This window comes from Lactuca serriola, chromosome 4 (assembly GCF_051521515.1).
Source record: "Lactuca serriola cultivar US96UC23 chromosome 4, Lser_US96UC23_V15, whole genome shotgun sequence".
In the NCBI taxonomy this organism is placed as follows: domain Eukaryota; kingdom Viridiplantae; phylum Streptophyta; class Magnoliopsida; order Asterales; family Asteraceae; genus Lactuca; species Lactuca serriola.
The window spans coordinates 327,197,127-327,215,266 of record NC_136411.1 but is presented as its reverse complement, the minus strand read 5'-3'; the positions used below and the strand labels follow the sequence as shown (position 1 = coordinate 327,215,266).

The 18,140-nt window shown below is 40.4% G+C and overlaps 1 protein-coding gene across 1 annotated transcript; it reads left to right on the top strand.

Annotated features, from left to right (window-relative positions):
• Nucleotides 1-7,643: 7,643 nt before the first annotated feature.
• LOC145097421 (protein PIN-LIKES 2-like) lies at nucleotides 7,644-9,737 on the top strand. The gene has a single exon (XM_079034977.1). The coding sequence runs from the start codon at nucleotides 7,999-8,001 to the stop codon at nucleotides 9,349-9,351; it is 1,353 nt and encodes a 450-aa protein (XP_078891103.1). The 5' UTR covers nucleotides 7,644-7,998; the 3' UTR covers nucleotides 9,352-9,737.
• The last annotated feature ends 8,403 nt before the right edge of the window (nucleotides 9,738-18,140 follow it).

Here is an 18,140-nt window from a genome sequence, read left to right as displayed (position 1 = left end):
CTAGTCAAGGTCAAAATCTTGGTCAAAGTCAACCTTCCAGGTCAACCCTACTCGCCGAGTTCATATGCTCAGGGTCTTTTCTATTCGCGACTCGACTCGCCGAGTCAGTCCATGACTCGCCGAGTCAACTATTCCCGAGTCCTGACCTGTCCAACTCGCTGAGTCTCCACCCGACTCACTGATTCGAGTTTCAACTCGAAGGGTTTGGGGGTTTCGCGACCTGACTCGCCGATTCCAAGAATAGACTCGCCGAGTCCAAGACAATCTTCAACCAACTCGTCGAGTTGTTCTTCCAACTCTCCGAGTTCATGCCTAACTTCATCCGACTCGACGGGCTGTTCATCCCACTCGTCGAGTTCTTCCTCATCTTCAAGCTACTCGCCGAGTCCACTCGAAGGACTCGTCGAGTCCCATCAGATCTACATACATGCAGAGGACTTTAGAGTCATGCATGGACTCCAAACTGTAGATCCACTCTTCTAAAGCCTATTTCTTACGTAAAGTGGCAAACTTTACGTGTAGCTAACGAGATCTAGGCTCAAAGCACTATAAACTAGGGTTTGAGACAAAGGGGCTCAACAATCAACCCATAAACTGATGCTTTATGATTCTCCAGGCCAAGATACATATAGATCTGAAGTAGCAACTTCAGATCTGGGCTTCTAACTCGAAATAGCTCATAAACTTGTCCTAAAAGTCCCAAATCCCAAGATAAAGGTTGATCTATATGCAAAAGAGGGAAGGTAGCCACTCATTACCTTCAAATGCTCTGGAAGACCTCACAAGCTCTGGATCTTCTGCCAATTCTTGAATCCCCAAAGAGTGCCTTCTTCCTTTTTCCATAAATCACCCAAATTGGCAAGAAATCTTGATTGAACAACAATGGAGGCTTAGGGTTTCTGGTTCTGGACTATAGGGCCGCAAATGAGCCCTAGGAAAGAGATTAAGATGCTTAAATAGGGTACCAAGTCCCGAAATTAGGGTTTCCCAACCCAGACCTGACTCGCCGAGTCGGTCACTTGCTTTATACCCGGATCCTGCTTCGACTCGCCGAGTTCATCCCTGGACTCGACGAGTCAACCCTCTTTAACTAGGTTTTTTCCTTTCCTTTCTTGACCTTTCTGATTTCGGGTGTTACAATAACTTTTCCATACGAGCTCCGTTTTCGGTGTTCTTTAAATCCACACGAAGGTGGAGACATACTCTACAACTTTCATTAAGATAATTAAGGCTAAAAAAGTAGTTTATCTTAAACTCACTTTTTACACTAAACTACGCTTTGTCAGTTTTGTCGCGGATCTTTGATTAGTCATAACTTCTTCGTTATAACTCGGATTTTTGTGTTCTTTATTTTTTGGAAACCTAGTTACGATATCTATCACTTTATTTATCCCAATTAAGGTTATCGAACAATTTATTTTTGACCTAAATTTTGCTGGTGTTACAAAATCAAAATCAACAAGAGTCTCCACTTCGTAGAAGAACCACTAGAAATCATGGATAGGGAAATCAAGAGCAAAAAACAAAATCGCATACCCATTGTGAAGGTTCGCTGGAATGAAAAGCGAGGGTCTGAATACATCTAGGAGCACGAAGATCAGATGAAACAAAAATACCCACATCTTTTGCCCTAGTCCATAAATACTTATCTTAAAATAAATTTCGGGATGAAATTCTATCTAACAGGGGGATGATGTGACAAACCCGATATTTCAAGTCAATGTAATGACCTAAAAGTCAAGGATTATAATCCGAGTTATAACGAAGAAGTTATGACCAATCGAAAATTCGCAGTGAAACCGGTTAAACACTGTTAAATGTAAAACGCAAAATTTCAATAAAATACTTTTTATCCTTATGTATCTAAATGAAAGTCGTAGATATCATTAAACTGTGAACGTACATAAAAAGAACGTCCAAATCTGACTTCGTATGAAGAAGTTATGATTTTTCTAAGTTTCGGAGTAGCAGTAGACAGCTAAAAACTTGAAATAGAGATCGAGCGACTTTTAGCGAACGCAAACTGAACGAGAATTGAAGATATCGATAATATTAGTACAGCAATAAAAAGACAGACGAAAACGGACATCGGATGAAAAAGTTATGAATTTTTAACGGACTTTTCCTATCCCGGCCTATTAAAAATGTATAATTAAAAATAAAGTCAAAATTTGCCAACGAAGCCTATATGAAAGTTGTAGATTATATTCTCACCTACACGTGGATATAAATAACGTCAAAACGGAGCTCGTATTCGAAAGTTACGTATTTTAGAAGATTGGGGCACACAAACCGAGGGGGAGTACGCTATGGCGTACGAGGGTACGCCCAACGTACTCAATGTTAGGCCTCAGATTGACCACGTATCCCCATAGCCTTCTAGCCCATCCCATCCGAAGTCCGGTATCCGACGAAGATGTCATGCATGACGTGCGCCCCGCGTACACAAGTACGCCCAGCGTACGAGGGCAGTTCCCACCCCTATAAATAAGAGGTGAGGCTTCCGAACTTAATTGCCAATTTACAACTTCTCTCCCATATTTTCTCACTTTCGAGCCCCTTGAAACTACCCCGACGCCCCGGTTACATATCCAAGCTCCGACGAAGGTCCGAAACTCCCGAAAAATTTCCACTTTCTGGTCGAAGTGCTGCCCGAGAAAAGTCTCGTTTTCTTCAAAGCATCACACTTACCAAGTGAGTTCATACCCCTATATTTTCACGTCTTTACTATATTTTAGGGGGGAAAATACAAGTGAAATGCAATAAAAACTTATGTTAAAATGCAAATCGTTACATACAGTTCTAATGTTTTATCTACATTTTGTGTATAAATGTTAAATAAGTAAAATAACGTTATTACAAATGTTATACTTTACATGCAAAGTTGGTAATACACCAAGGTTTATCATTCAAATGAAACACACTTTTTGAAAAACTATAATAGGTATAGTTTACGAGATATTCATGATATTTTACATACTTTAAACACTATAAAGAGGAAATACTTACTTTCACTAGAAAAATGGACTTTTCATACGTAAATCTATTTGGTACTAACTTCTATGAGACATTTGACTTCATGTACTTTCAAGTATGCATTTCAAGTCCTGTATTATAAACCATAATCTCTTGTAGGGAGAGTGTGATACTTGTGTATGGATCTATACGGGATTGACAATCTCGCACCTAAACTGTTAGCTACAGTTAGACCGGCAGGTCTGGGGTGACAAACATCATAACACTCCAATGCTTGAAGAACGTTGTTACAGGCAGTATGGGTCAATAGTACATTTATAAAACTCACATGAAGTATTAAAACATTTTGGTTTACGGGGCTATCAAACGCCTTAGTGGTTATATTACATATATAAACCTACAGACACTATATTAAGTATGGAAATAACTTATGATGTATGCATTCCGTTTTTTAGAACTTTTAAAACTACCATTTACTTATGGAAAATATTGGATTTTCTAGAAACAAACTCAGTCACTTTATACAAAAAGGCATACATTTCTTATACAAAAACGCCTATGAACTCACCAACTTAATTGTTGACACTTTTTCAAAACTGCTTGTATTTTTTCAGAGATTCAGTAATACAGGTAAACAACAGCTTTTGGGGAAGGGACGCTAAGGCGTCAATTTCAAACTTATTATATCATCATAATGTAATTTCTTTTGAAACATGTATTACAAGCAACAATGTAACTTTATAAATTATATTTATGATGGTTGTGTTTGTTTTCTTTACTATTTACTCAACTGTTATGATATTACATGAAGTCATCCGCCCTCGAACGATTCCGCCGTTCTAGTTTGGGGGTGTGATAATCTTTTTTAATGCATAAAGTTATGGTATATATTGTGTAAGAGTTTGTACCTCTTAATTTTCAGTGTTTGACCAAATATATATATATATATATATATATATATATATATATATATATATATATATATATATATATATATATATACACATACACACACATATAAGAAATAGATCTGATAAGACGGAGATTTTTGATAGGAAGGTAAAGTTTTTTTCTATATATTTTTGTGACAAATCAAAAAATGAATCATTAGATAAATAAAAAATAACATGATTCTCAAAAGAAATTCTCAAAGAAAACATCTCGATGATTCATTTTTGCGATGATTTTGTTGTTATCCACTAAAATTGTTATAAAAATGAATTTTGATTAATTTACTGAAAAATGAATCATGAATGTGTTTTTTTGGGAATTTTTTTCTTGTGAATCATGTTACTTTTGGTTTATCTAATGATTAATTTTGTTGATTCAATTAATATGATGTGTCATTTAGTCGGTGGAATTTGAATACAAAAGAATATATATATATATATATATATATATATATATATATATATATATATACTATCTTATAAAACAAATCCCACTATTACTAAAAATAGATTGAATAAAATAATAATATTTTTTTAAGACGTCCAAATCATTAAGCTAATTGTAGAACTAATCACTAATAAAATAATATTAAAATTTAAACAAACTCCTATAAATCTTCTCTTCCAAGGTTTTGACCAAATATTTTTTCATCCAAATAAATACTCAACACCCTATAATTTGGTCATTTCATGAATTTTCTTTATTTTTAATATGACATATTTCCTAAAACAAACTAATGATTGAATTGAAAATAGTCATTCTCCATCGAAAAGAAATTAATTGTCGAAACAAATTATTTGTCGTCCGCCGCTTTGCGCGGGTAAACGGCTAGTATATAAATGATTGAATTGAAAATAATCATTCTCCATCGAAAAGAAATTAATTGTCGAAACAAATTATTTGTCGTCCGCCGCTTTGCGCGGGTAAACGGCTAGTATATATATATATATAACAAGTAGATATCAAATATTTAAAAAAATCAGATGACAAGTGTCCAATTGAATAAGAAAAAGACATATAACAAAATAATTTTTCTTATTAATATAAGAAGATTTATTATAATTAATTACATAGAATTCACAAATGAAAAGTTAATATCTACATTAATAAACATTGATTAATATATTAATTAAATTATGTAATATGAGATGTCCAATCGAATAAAAAGGAAAAAAAAACATAAAAATGACAACTGGATATTAAATAATTTAAAAAGAAAACAGAAATAATAAGTGTTTAATTGAATGAGAGAATGACATATAACATAATATATCTTTATTTGTTAGTATAGATACCAAAATATTTCTAGTCCAACGGTATTAGGTGATGCCCTCATTTTTTAGGTCGATGGTTCAAGTCCCTTCGTGGATATAAGTGAAATTAGATGTTAGTTTAGGAGTAGATTATCTATTTATATTTGTCTGCTCAATTTTTTATTAGTATATATTAATTAATTACATAGAAATTCATAAATTGAATGTTACTATCTATATTAATGAACATTAATTAATGTATTAATAAAATTAATTAGTATGAGGTGACATTAGTAGGTGAAATTTGAATAAAAAGGAAAAAAAACATAAAAATAACAAGTGAATATTAAATAATTCAAAGAATCAAAAAACGACAAGCGTTCAATTGAATGAGAAAATGACATATGAGAAAATAGATTTATGTTTAGACCGGACGAAATGGTGCCAAGTTTCTCATAGTCCACTTAGGCGCCACCTAGGATTTGCCACATTGCTTCATATTTTTGTCATTTACAGGGTGTGGTTTGTCACGCTTGTCATGCTAATATTTTTCTTATCCCGTAGTCCACTTAGGCGCCACCTAGGATTTGCCACGTTGCTTCATATTTTTGTCATTTACAGGGTGTGGGTTGTCACGCTTGTCATGCTAACATTTTTCTTAAATGAATTAAAATTAAAAATTCAAACAAATTACTTTTATGAAACGTAAAATCTCATTAAACTATAAAATAAAATTACAACACACCAATTAAAAATCAACATAGAATGTAAAATTACAAAACGTAGATACTTGAAACACGAAATATAGAAATTTAAATAACAAAATGAAATCACACACTTGTAATTAAAAAACATAACATACTTGAAATTAAACTAGTACATGACACAACTAGAAATTAAAACAAACAACCCATTAGAAATTAGAAGACAACAAGCTTAAAGTGGACATCATTTGTCACATCTCCTCACAATTTGCTAAAACTCAATAAGCCGGAAAAGTTTGTCAATTTTTTGGCGGAAAGCCTTAAGAGCATTCACTAACAAAGTATTTTTAGTTTCATCTTGCTCAACTTCACGCATCACCCTAAGAAACACATTGTTAAACTGAATGAAACTGCGTTTGCATGTCTCTATTTGGAGAAAATTTAATCTTTACTTTGAGGTAGAGCGGTTTCACGGTTGTATTTTTCGACGACTCTCGTCCATAAAGTAAGTGTAGTGACGTTAATGTTGACCGGATCTTCTGTTACATCTACCCATGAATGAGTCAATATGATCTCTTCATCAATTGATCAAACACGAACCATTTTTTGTGATAATGTTTTAAAAATGGAAAATAAGAAGGTTAGAAGAGTTGAATTAAGGAGATTTGAATCTGGTTAATAATAAAGAAGCATGTTGTTATTTATAATAGATAAAGGTTTAAAATTGAAAATTTTAAAAAGAAAAAACGGTTATATTTTGAAAATGAGTAATTTTTTTTGAATATATAGTATTTTTTGAAAATGAAAAAATTGAATAAATGGTAAAAGAAATAAAAAAACGGATAAAAAGTGAATAAATGGTAAAAGAAAATAAAAGGATAAAATTTTGAATAAATGAGGATTAAATGGTTTCTCTCTTATCGGTTCCGTCGTCGAATTGTTGCTGCCGAAGTCACGAGATAGTTGCGCCTAGGTATTGATAAAAGATAAAAACTACTATAAAATATAAATACCTATAATACATGGCAAAGTGTTTTGCATTGTCATAATATCGTCATCCAACTAAATCATAATATTAACATTCAATTTAATCACAAATTTAATCACAGACGAAAATATATCATAAAATTCCAAAAATATTTCACACCCTCTCCCATTGCATCTGAAATTGCACAAAATTATTGAAATTAAAAATACAAAATTAGTTGAAGATTTCTTGATCAACTAATTATCAATTAATATTCGCCATTCCTATGATTGGGCTATCATTTTTTTAAGTTTCTTCTTAAATATTTAATTCTCATATTCAACGATCATGTCCATTATTGTTGATTTAGTATCTACTAATTGCTATCAAAGCCTCCAACAATTAGCATTTTTTTCCTATTATTCTTCTATTTGTTTGTATAATTACAACTTTACCCATAGCTCGAGTAATTAGACATCCACAAGTTAATTCCTAAGAAACCTATCTACATCTAAAACACCATAAACGAGACTATATGGCAAATACGTGTTGTGATCCATTGCCATTACCATTACCAAACATTCTCCTATATCACACATATGAAAGTTAAATCAAGACGAAAGCAGAATATTCCAAACTCGAAAGTGAAATAATCCTTATCTTTTATAATAAGGATTAGAGGGTCTTTTCGACAAAAACATCAACACATGTAGCCCTAGACAATGGTGGGCCCATAAGCACAAGAAATTATTACTCCCAAAAGGACAATTATATCCTTCTGTAGGGTCAACCCTCATTTTACCACTCGTCTTTTTCGCTCAATCGATCACTCTCCGAGACCCTACAACAAATTCAGTCGTTCATGGCATCAAATGAGATTGCTCCACTTTTCTTCTTCTTCTTCAAAGAGTCTTCGCTCTCAAGATTCTTCCATCCGTAAGTCCCATGTGTTTATAGCACATGTTTATATGAAATCCTATTCTCTGATTCTCAATAATTAAAGGGTTGTCGTTGGAACTTGATTTCTTATCAAATTACCATATAAAAATTCGAACTTTGAATCTTGGATCTGGTAGCTTTCTCTTGAAAAGTTTCAAGATTTGTCTTTATAGCTCTTTAGGGTTCTTGAATCTTTACTTTTTCTCTCATGGGGTTCTTTGAATCAGATGTTCAATTCGGTAAACAAGAACTGATTCATGCTGTTGTTCCATTATTGAAGCTCTTGACTCTTACTGTTATCGGTGTTCTTCTTGCACACCCAAAAACACAAATCGTCCCAAAATCAACCTTCAAGCTTCTTAGCAAACTTGTCTTTGCTCTGTTTTTACCCTGCACAATCTTTATTCACTTGGGTGAATCAATTTCTCTCAAGAATTTAACTTTATGGTGGTTTATACCAGTGAATGTAATCATCAGTACTGCCATCGGCTGTCTGTTGGGGCTGCTGGTGGCGGTGATTTGCCGGCCGCCACCGGAGTTTTTCCGATTCACCGTGATTGTAACCGGTTTCGGAAACACCGGAAACTTAATACTCGCGATTGTTGCTTCGGTTTGTCATAGCGAAGATAATGCTTTCGGTTCTGATTGCCATACATCTGGTACTGCGTATGTTTCTTTAGCTCAATGGGTGTCTGTTCTTCTAGTTTATACTCTCGTTTACCACATGATGGAACCTCCGATGGAGTATTACGAAGTCGTCGAAGAAGATGGAGAAATCGAGATTGTTCAGGAGAATTTACCGGTGAACGATCTCAGCCGGCCGCTTCTTCACGAAGCAGAGTGGCCGGGGATGGAAGATAAAGAAACTGAACACTGCAAAACACCATTCATCGCTAGAGTTTTCGCTAACGATTTCTCTCAGACTTCCATTCCTGACCCAGATTCGCTAGAAGAAAGCCATGAACAGCCGCGAAGTCCGAAATCAATCAGGTGTTTAGCAGAGCCACGAATGGTTAGAAGGATAAGAATCGTCGCTGAGCAAACTCCAGTTCGCCATATCCTTCAACCTCCGACGATCGCTACTCTTCTAGCTCTAATCATCGGAATGGTTCCGTTTCTGAAATCTATAGTGTACGGAAATGACGCGCCGTTGTCGTTCTTGACTGACAGTTTAGACATAGTCGCCGGAGCAATGGTGCCGTCGGTGATGCTTGTTCTTGGAGGGATGATTGCAGAAGGTCCAAACGAATCTAAGTTAGGACTACGAACTACTATCGGGATTCTTGTCGCGAGGCTATTGATTCTTCCGATGTTGGGAATCGGGGTTGTGTTCTTGGCTGATAAACTGGATTTGCTGATTGAAGGTGATCGAATGTTTCAGTTCGTGCTTCTGTTGCAATACACGACACCAAGTGCGATCTTGTTTGGTGCAATTGCTAGTTTGAGGGGTTACGCAGTTAGTGAAGCTTCGGCACTTCTGTTTTGGCAACATGTTTTTGCGTTGTTTTCTCTTTCGATGTATTCCATCATCTACTTCAAGTTGTTGCTTACGTATAAATGATATATCCATGATCCATATCTTTCGAAAAGGAATTGTACCAGATGATGTAATAAGATCTTCCCAAGAACAGGGTTGGAAGTCAACTGGGTTTCACGTGGTTTATTGACAAATTGATGCATGATTCAGTTTCATCTGGAGAAGAAATGTGCCTTGTAAGATATGAATTTCAGTAAAGTATAAAGCTTGAAGTTTCTTGGAGAAGATGAAATTTATTTAGAAATTTGTTGTTGAGTGATAGACTGTGGATCATGAATTGGCTGGTTGTACTGGATCAGCATCGGTCCAAACATATTTGGGTCTTGGTACAAGAAAGAAAAAAAGACCCTGGAATTCCAAATGTAATAAAGATTTGAAAAAAGTATACCAATTTACTAAAATTATTAATAGATACTATTATCAAAAACATAAAATAAATATAGTCACATCATTTAATAAAAACATTAGTTTAAAAAATTAAAAATAAAAGGTTAAATATTCATTAATCAATTAATCAATTGTTGGTTAATCATAATGTTTTAGAACCCTTATCGTATCAAGGGTTGAACGAAAACTCTTCGTCCAACATGTGAGGATGAGTGAATTTCGTTGTTGGCCTCCCATGTTACATGAAATGGAGTACAAAAGCTAAGGAGGGATCTGAGGCTATGAATAAGGTCTTAAGGATTTCATTCTTTCTTGCTTCTTAACTTAAAGTTTCACCAACCTTTCTTTATCTCTCATATAGGGACGATTTCTAATCCTTTAAAGATTTGTGAAATTGACCCTCATCCTAGTTATTTTTATTCCATTATTTTGTGTCATTAAGTGTGATATCATTAGAATGATTCTAGTTTGGGTCCTTTCATCCACACAACTTCGAGGAGGACAATATCTCAAACATGGATATTAAGAGCTACATAAGATATATGTTATTCTTCTTTATGTTTTATATTTTCATAGGTTCGCAGTAATTAGTATGAAATCTAGATCCTTAGGTTGAATGTTGATGTGACATGGGTTCCGGATGGAGGTGTCGTACATCTGTGATGATTCCGATGAACCTGCGGGGTTACAACGAGAAAGAATCGTCAGCCGTTCTCCGGGAGGAGGCTCCCGGGAAAACACTCCGACGATCAAGTCAGTAGATAGACTTGGGTTGTATTGTGTGTAAACTGGGAGAAGACGACTTACTTTCCAAGGCACATAGGTGGGCTTTTATACTGAGTCCTTCTGCTAGTCCGTACGGGACAAGGGCGTCAAACCCGACAGGATCGGGGACGCTGATTGGGTGGTCGTGCTCCTTAATCTGTCAGAGCCAACGATTAGTTCGGGCGGTAATCCTCTGAGCATCTTCCTTGTCGCCTGAGGCCGTTATGTTTGTCCAGAATTGGAATGCGCCCCTGGCGGGACCAAGCCTTCTTCGCAAGCGCCCTGCTCTTAGAGGTGCTGACGAGCGTTAGATTCCATCGAGCTTGGTCTGGTAGGCGCGACATGCCTTGGGGAATTCTCTGGCACGTCTAGCGCGGCTTCTTCGTTCATGCCCGGGGCACGTCATCAAGTCCCCTAGTCCACTAGTCATAGTGTTGCTAGACTAGCTATGATGTTCTGGGCTTAACTGCTCGGTACACGCGTTGAGCTCTGATTCAATCGTCGCTTTGATTTTTATGGCGATGTGACTGCCCATTAGAATAGTCGGTTACATCATCATGTCATGGATTTTGAATATCTCGTCTTTCCTTATTCTTTATAAGGTCAAGGGCGATCCTTATTCACACCACTTTTCCTCCTATTTCTTCTTCTTCTTCAACTAGGGCTTTCTTCTTGGTTCTATGGCTACTCAATCTGGTACCATTCCATCTGAAGTTGAATTCAAGCTCCTTAGCGATGCTTATGGGCTTTCTCCGGATGACGGAGTGGAGTTCCCGTTGCCTAATTCGATGATCTTATCTCCTCCCCCAGGCAATGTGGGTGTTTATCTGAAAACCCTCAACGCTGGTCTGCACCTTTTCCTTATTGATTTTCAGGAGGAGCTTCTACAGAAGAACGGTTGTAGCATCCAAATGCTCACTCCAAATGTTGTCAACAAAGTAGTGACATTTGAGATGATTTATCGAGCCAATGGGGTTCTCCCCGACCGTTTTGTCTTCAAGTTCTTTTTTAGGTTCTGAGCTAAATGTGACAAATATACATTTTCTGTTCGACGAGGAGGGCATACCTTGGTTCCTGATGGCAAGACCCTAAAGAACTGAGTGGTTGTGGGTCAACCTGGATCGGGTCGGCCGTGGGCAATACCGGGCGAACAACTTTTCCAATGTTACTCCTAAGCTATATCCTCACAACCAAGCTATTACTGATCTTCTAAAGACCATTTAGGTTGTGCTTGAGGAGTATTCGAAGGTTCTGCTTGTCGGTGTTGGGATGAGCCCTTCTTGGAGGTGTCAGGGGAAGATGCTCATCTTTTACACTTATATTGATGGTGGGTAGTTCTGCTTTCTTTTCCTATTATTCTTCCTTCTCCCTCCTCCCCCTTTTTCTGAAAAGAGAAAAGAAGGGCTCGTGTCTTGCAATGTTGATTTTGTTTATATATATTCTTGGCTTTCTTTGCTTTTATAGGTGTTGAATCCTCTCTTTCTATGGACAAAGTCCTGCGAAAGCTGTATCGGGGGGAGCTGGAGCACTAGGAAACTGATCTTGTTGAAACGCTTCCTCCGCCATGTCGTACTAATCGGCTCGTCGTGACTGCTCCTCCAGTGCCGCCGGTTGTGGAAGGGTCGTCAGTGATTGTCGGGGAAAGGCCCTTGGCTGTCCAGCCTATCATGACGGTTGCTCCATCTTTTGTTGTTGGTTTTGGCCATACGGAGGTAGTTAAGGACAGAAAGGATGGCATTATCTCTGACGTCTGGCGAGTTATAGCTAAGAGGAAGGATGTCCTGTCCATGGGGGAGACCTCCACCGGTGTCTTTATCATCGGGAGGCGAGTTCAATTGAGCTGCAAATTTCACTCATTTACTGAACTCATCTCCTCCACACCTGAGGCGATTGTTGTGATCCCTGATGACGTCGCACAACAATCTGAGGGGGATTAAGGGGTGATTAAGCAGCCTATTCTTTCTGTTCAACCTATCCCACTATCTGTTGGATTAGTGTCTAAGCCCGTTATTTGGTATGTACTTGACCCGGTTGTGCATGGTTCTTTTGGGTTGCCTTCACCAAAGCAACTTGACAAGGTAATTTAAGGAGAGAGAGAGAGAGAGAGAGAGAGAATATTATTATTTATTAATATATTATAAGAATAATATATTAAAAGAGAAATCATATTATTTAATTAGTATTTGTAGCACCTGGTTCCTGATATGTATTCTTGGTTATTAACTCTCAATATATATTGCATTTTAACCTTGGACTCGGCGAGTTGAAGGACTAACTCGCCGAGTAGAAGCGGGACTAGACGCGGGATCTACTCTGTCTACTCGGCGAGTAGGCTCGTGGGACTCGGCGAGTAGACCCTGTTTGGACTAAAACCCTAACCCGGGTGTTTGCACCCTATTTAAACGATCTAACCCAGCCTCCATTTCCCCTAGCACTCCCAGAGATCTATAGAACGAAACCCTAGCCCCCCTTTGTGTCCTTGTGGGTGATTTTTAGCTTTGTGAAGGTGGTTTGGAGCTTGGGAGAAGAAGGAGAAGGTTGAAGAGTGCAAGAAGGGAAGAAGATCCGGAATCTACTCTGTGAAGGGCTTCTATTCAGGTAGAAAAGTTCCTACCTTGATCTTTAGTTCATTAAATCCCCTTTTTGTCCCTCAAAAGTGGTTTTAAGCCCTAAGATCTATGTGTTTATGGTTAATGTTCTGCAAGGACTTCGGATTTGGACCTTTTGGACATCCTAGTAGCATAAAGTCTCTGTGGTTGAGGTGATTGATGTCCCTATTGAGTGTAGGACCTCTTAAAGAGCTTGGAATTGCATGTTTGAGCTCATAGGGCGATGCATGCACGTAAAGTTTGCAACTTTACGTGGTAAACATGCCCTAGGACCATAGATCTGTGGTTTTGAAGCGTTGCATGTCTGAGATCTGGCCTACTCGGGAAATGGGTCGAGGGACTCGGCGAGTCCCAAAGGGGAACTCAGCGAGTTTTATGAAGAAGGTCCTAGACTCGGCGAGTTGGATGAACAACTCGGCGAGGCCTATGAAGATTGTCTGGAGCTCGCCGAGTTGTTCTTCAAATTCGGCGAGTCATATGAACTTTCACAGAGCAAGAGGGGTTTAAGCGTTGAAGGTTCAACCCTTCGTACTTGCATGCGGAATTAACCGTGTAACGTAGTCCCAAAACCCCAAACCCTCGTATGGGGTATTCTGGTGTGGATTGGAAGCGAGTAGGGGATCCGCTCGAGGAACTCGGCGAGTCGGGACTCGAGTCGGCCCCATAGTCCTGAGTGGTGATTCAAGGGTGACTCAGTGAGTGGGGAGAGGGACTTGGCAAGTAGGACCGGATTAGTAAGGGAAGGACTCGGCGAGTTGCTCGCGGACTCGGCGAGTCCAGTCAACTGGAAGTTGACTTTGACTTGGATTTTGACTTGGTCAAGGGTAAAAGGGTCATTTTACCCTAAGTACATCTAGCAGTGTTTGACTGATCGTTTTGTGGGAAGTATAGCCAGAGGACGTCCGGAGCAGCAGCAGCAGCAGTAGACAGTCAGTTCCCGATCAGATCAGCAGCTACTTTGAGGTGAGTTACCTTCCAGTAGCGGTGGGTCTACGGCCACAATGCCGGCCCACCAGTAAGAGTTGTACGTTAGATGAATGTCTTTGTGATATCATCTAGGTTAGCTACTACACTATATGTTCTATGCTAGCATGATGTGTTATATGTGATAGAAGTAGAGTTCGGTTGTTAGGACCGAAGGGTAGTTCAGACACCCCAGATATATCTGATAATTTGTTATGTTATGATATATGTGTAAGTAGCAGTAGGGGTGAAATAGTCCCCGAGGATCGGTTGTCAGGACCGACGGGTAGTCAGCACCCCAGAATAGCTTGACACGGGTAGACGACACCCCAGAATGGCTGCACGGGTAGTCAACACCCCAGAATGGCCGTACCGGGTAGTCAGGCACCCCAGAATAGCCTGGCAGTATGTATGTTATGTGTTTGTATGGTATGTGGTACGATGGGGGAACTCACTAAGCTTTGTGCTTATGTTTTTCAGTTGTTGTTTCAGGTACCTCTTCAGCTAGGGGAAAGGAGCCGGCACGGTAGCGGCATATCACACACACTCTTGTTTTCCGCACTATGGATTTCTGGGATGTACTCTGAATTATTACTATGATATTACCGGTTTTCAGACATGGATTATTGTTATGAATGTTTTGTAATGATGTTTCTATGTATTGACCTAAATTAAAAATGAAATTTTTAACCGGTATTTTTGGGACGTTACAAGTTGGTATCATAGCCCTGGTTTGAGGGATTCGGACACACCTTGGGGGTGTCTGAACTCAAATCGAGGGATTAAAAGATTTTCCAAAAAGAAATTTTTTTCTAAAAATTGAGAAAAGAGTTTTGAGAAAGAACGAAGTGTGTGATGTGCGCGACCGACCGAGCTCAAGTAAGTATTCCCCAAAGTACCCATACAAGTTTATGTTATGTTTATCAGCTTTTGTAGAACAGCATGCTAGAATAGGACTAAGGATCTAGGAGTGATGCCTTATGTGCCTGCTTTATATGTTTCAGTTGTATGAGAATTGCATGCTAGTATTGAGTAGACAGCAAGTAGGATAGCCTGATTAGGTTATGCCTGATAGTATGAACTTAGCATTGTATGCTAGTACAGTTCCTGTAAGCAGATAGAGTTGATTGAGATTGTTACCCTTGTCTGAATGCTGCTTGCTTCGTGCTTTGTGGGACTCTGAATAATGGGAGTTAGCCATTAGGTGAATACGTCACGTCACATGTGATCAGGGTTGAATAATCTTAGAGTGTTGGATTTGATCCTATTGCGCAGCTCTTGTTTGAGTCCAACCGTGGTAGGGACGAGTCTGTTACTCGAAGGATTATCTGAGCCTCATCACATGTGATGGTATTCAGGTAATGGCTAATTGGCATTACAAGGAGGCCTACAGCAGCTGAGGACTGGGTAGAGTAGAGTCAGAGATTTCCCTAGGGCAAGCCTAGGATGAGTATAGCAGTGCACAACAATAGTGAAAGGGGTCTTGTGGAGTCAAGGCAGTCCTTGAAGAATGTACGGATAGATGTGGAAGGTGGTATGGGCCCGTACTACTGAAAGCAGAGGATCAGTACCCGAACTAAGGAAGACTAAGATAAGACCGGGGAACTTGTAATAGTTGTGATCCCTCAAGAAGTAGCAGTATCACTAATAATTGTTATTTATGTATTGCAAAATGATGGTACTTCGATCGAGGCCGATAGATGGCGATTCAGGAGAGGGGTCAGGTTCGGGATCAGGTTCCGAGCCGGTAGATGAGGGACTACGTGAGTTCATCGCGTCAGAGATCACCAGGGGTATCCTTGAGTCGACCCCCATCATCTTCGGGTCAATCAAGGAAGGGATAGTTGAGCTGATGGAGGATCGCCTCAGGGCGTTCAGGAGCGACATGGCATCTGGCCAGTCGGGATCTCTCACGCTGTCCTTCAAGGACTTCGTGGGCAGTGGTGCGCCGGATTTCCACGGGGTGAAAGACCCCATTGCTGCCAGGCGATGGATTGCAGACATCGAGTCTGCACAGTTGACTAGCTTCTGCCCCGAGGGGTCGAAGGTGAGGTATGCAGCAGGGTGTTTACGAGACCGAGCCCGAGATTGGTGGAGTCAGTGGGTGACTTGTTGGAAGCCTCAGCGGTCGAGGCTATGACCTGGTCGGACTTTGTGACCAAATTCAGGGCGGAGTTTGCGCCGGCTGTCGAGCTTCAGCAGCTGGCCAGGGAGTTTTTGGATATGAGACAGATGACGGAGACTGTGGCGGAGATCACCGCCAAGTTCCGGGAGAGGGCACTGTTGGTGCCCCAGTACGCGGGTGATGAGGACATGAGGAGGACTCGCTATCATGACATGCTCCGAGCTGACATTCTGGAGCACGTTAGTTTTGTCAGCTTGCCCCACCTTGGACTCTATGATTGCCAGGGCGAGGGAGAGGGAGATAGATTTGGAGCATATCCGGAAACGGAAGTCAGAGGAGGGATAGACGGGAGGGGCTTCGGGGAAGAAGCCCAAGGGATCAGATGGTAGGCTGAAAGGCCAGTCAGGACCGGGCCGCTGCAGGAAATGCGGCAGGCCTCATGAGGGGGCATGTAGACTGGGATCGCCAGGCTGCTATAAGTGCGGCAAGACGGGGCATTTTAGCAGGGATTGTACCACCCCTGCACCTGTGTTACAGACATCGGAGTTGCTGTGTTTCCACTGCAACCAGAGAGGTCACAAGAAGGCCAATTGTCCCCAGTTGACAGCTACAACGTCAGTGAAGGCGCCAGCACCAGCGACCCTGCGGATTACTAATGGCCGGCAGGGCAAGGCAGAGGCTCCAGTGGTGAGGAGTCGGGCATTTCAGCTGACTACCGAGGAGGCACGCGCCGCACCTGATGTGGCGACGGGTATGATTCTTTCCCTCTATTTTATTTTTATGATGTTATGATATTGATATGTGCTCTGTGTGTATATGTATGCATTAGGATCGTTCCATGTGAACGGCATCCCAGTTCAGGTGTTGTTCGACTCAGGTGCCTCCCGATCATTTGTTTCCCTTGCGCTTAGCAAGAAGTTTCCTGAGTCTTCGGGCGTGCTAGATTGCCCTTTAGACGTAGAAATTGTTGATGATCGATCGGTGCGAGCATCGATGGTGTTTCGGAATTGCGTATTGCGTTTGTTTGAGGAGCGCTACCTGGTAGACTTGTTCCCATTCTGTTGCGTGGGAACAAGGTGATTATAGGCATGGATTGGTTGAGCCCTAATGGGGCGGTGATAGATTGCGTGCATCAACTAGTGCAAGTCAGGAACCTAGGTGGGGGAGAGTTAGTGAGTCATGGCGAGAGGCCACAGTGTGGACCCACAGTCTGTTCAGCAGCGATGGCTAGACGATACCTTCAGCAGGGATGCGCAGGTTATGTTGCGTACGTGACGGATACCCGGGAGGCAGGCAAGGCGACGGTGAGTGAGGTTCCGGTGGTGCGAGATTTCGCAGATGTTTTTCCAGAGGCGCTTCCTGGGATACCTCCGGAGTGACAGGTGGAGTTCAGGATTGACCTCGTTCCTGGTGCGGCTCCGATAGCCAAGGCACCGTATTGGTTGGCTCATCCTGAGATGCAGGAGTTGTCTACACAGCTGCAGGAGCTGTTAGACAAGGGATTCATTCGACCGAGCAGTTCACCCTGGGGAGCCCTGATTCTGTTCGTGAGAAAGAAGGACGGGTCGCATCGGATGTGTATAGATTACCGGGAGCTAAACAAGGTAACGGTGAAGAACCGTTACCCACTCCCGAGGATTGATGATCTCTTTGACCAGCTTCAGGGAGCGTCTTGGTTTTCCAAGATCGATTTGCATTCGGGTTATCATCAGATGAGGGTCAGAGAGGAGGATGCGCAGAAGACCGCGTTTCGGACGTGCAATGGCCATTATGAGTTCGTGGTGATGCCGTTTGGGCTCACCAATGCTCCTGCCGTGTTCATGGACCTCATGAACCGCGTATGCAAACCGATGCTGGATCGGTCTGTGATAGTTTTCATTGACGACATCTTGGTTTATTCCAAGACACGGTAGGAGCATGAGGAGCATCTGAGAGAGGTTTTGGAGACCCTGAGGAGGGAGAGC

What these genes read in the sequence shown, in the direction of transcription:
- LOC145097421 (XM_079034977.1), top strand. Translation starts at nt 7,999, where the DNA reads ATGGGGTTCTTTGAATCAGATGTTCAATTCGGTAAACAAGAACTGATT.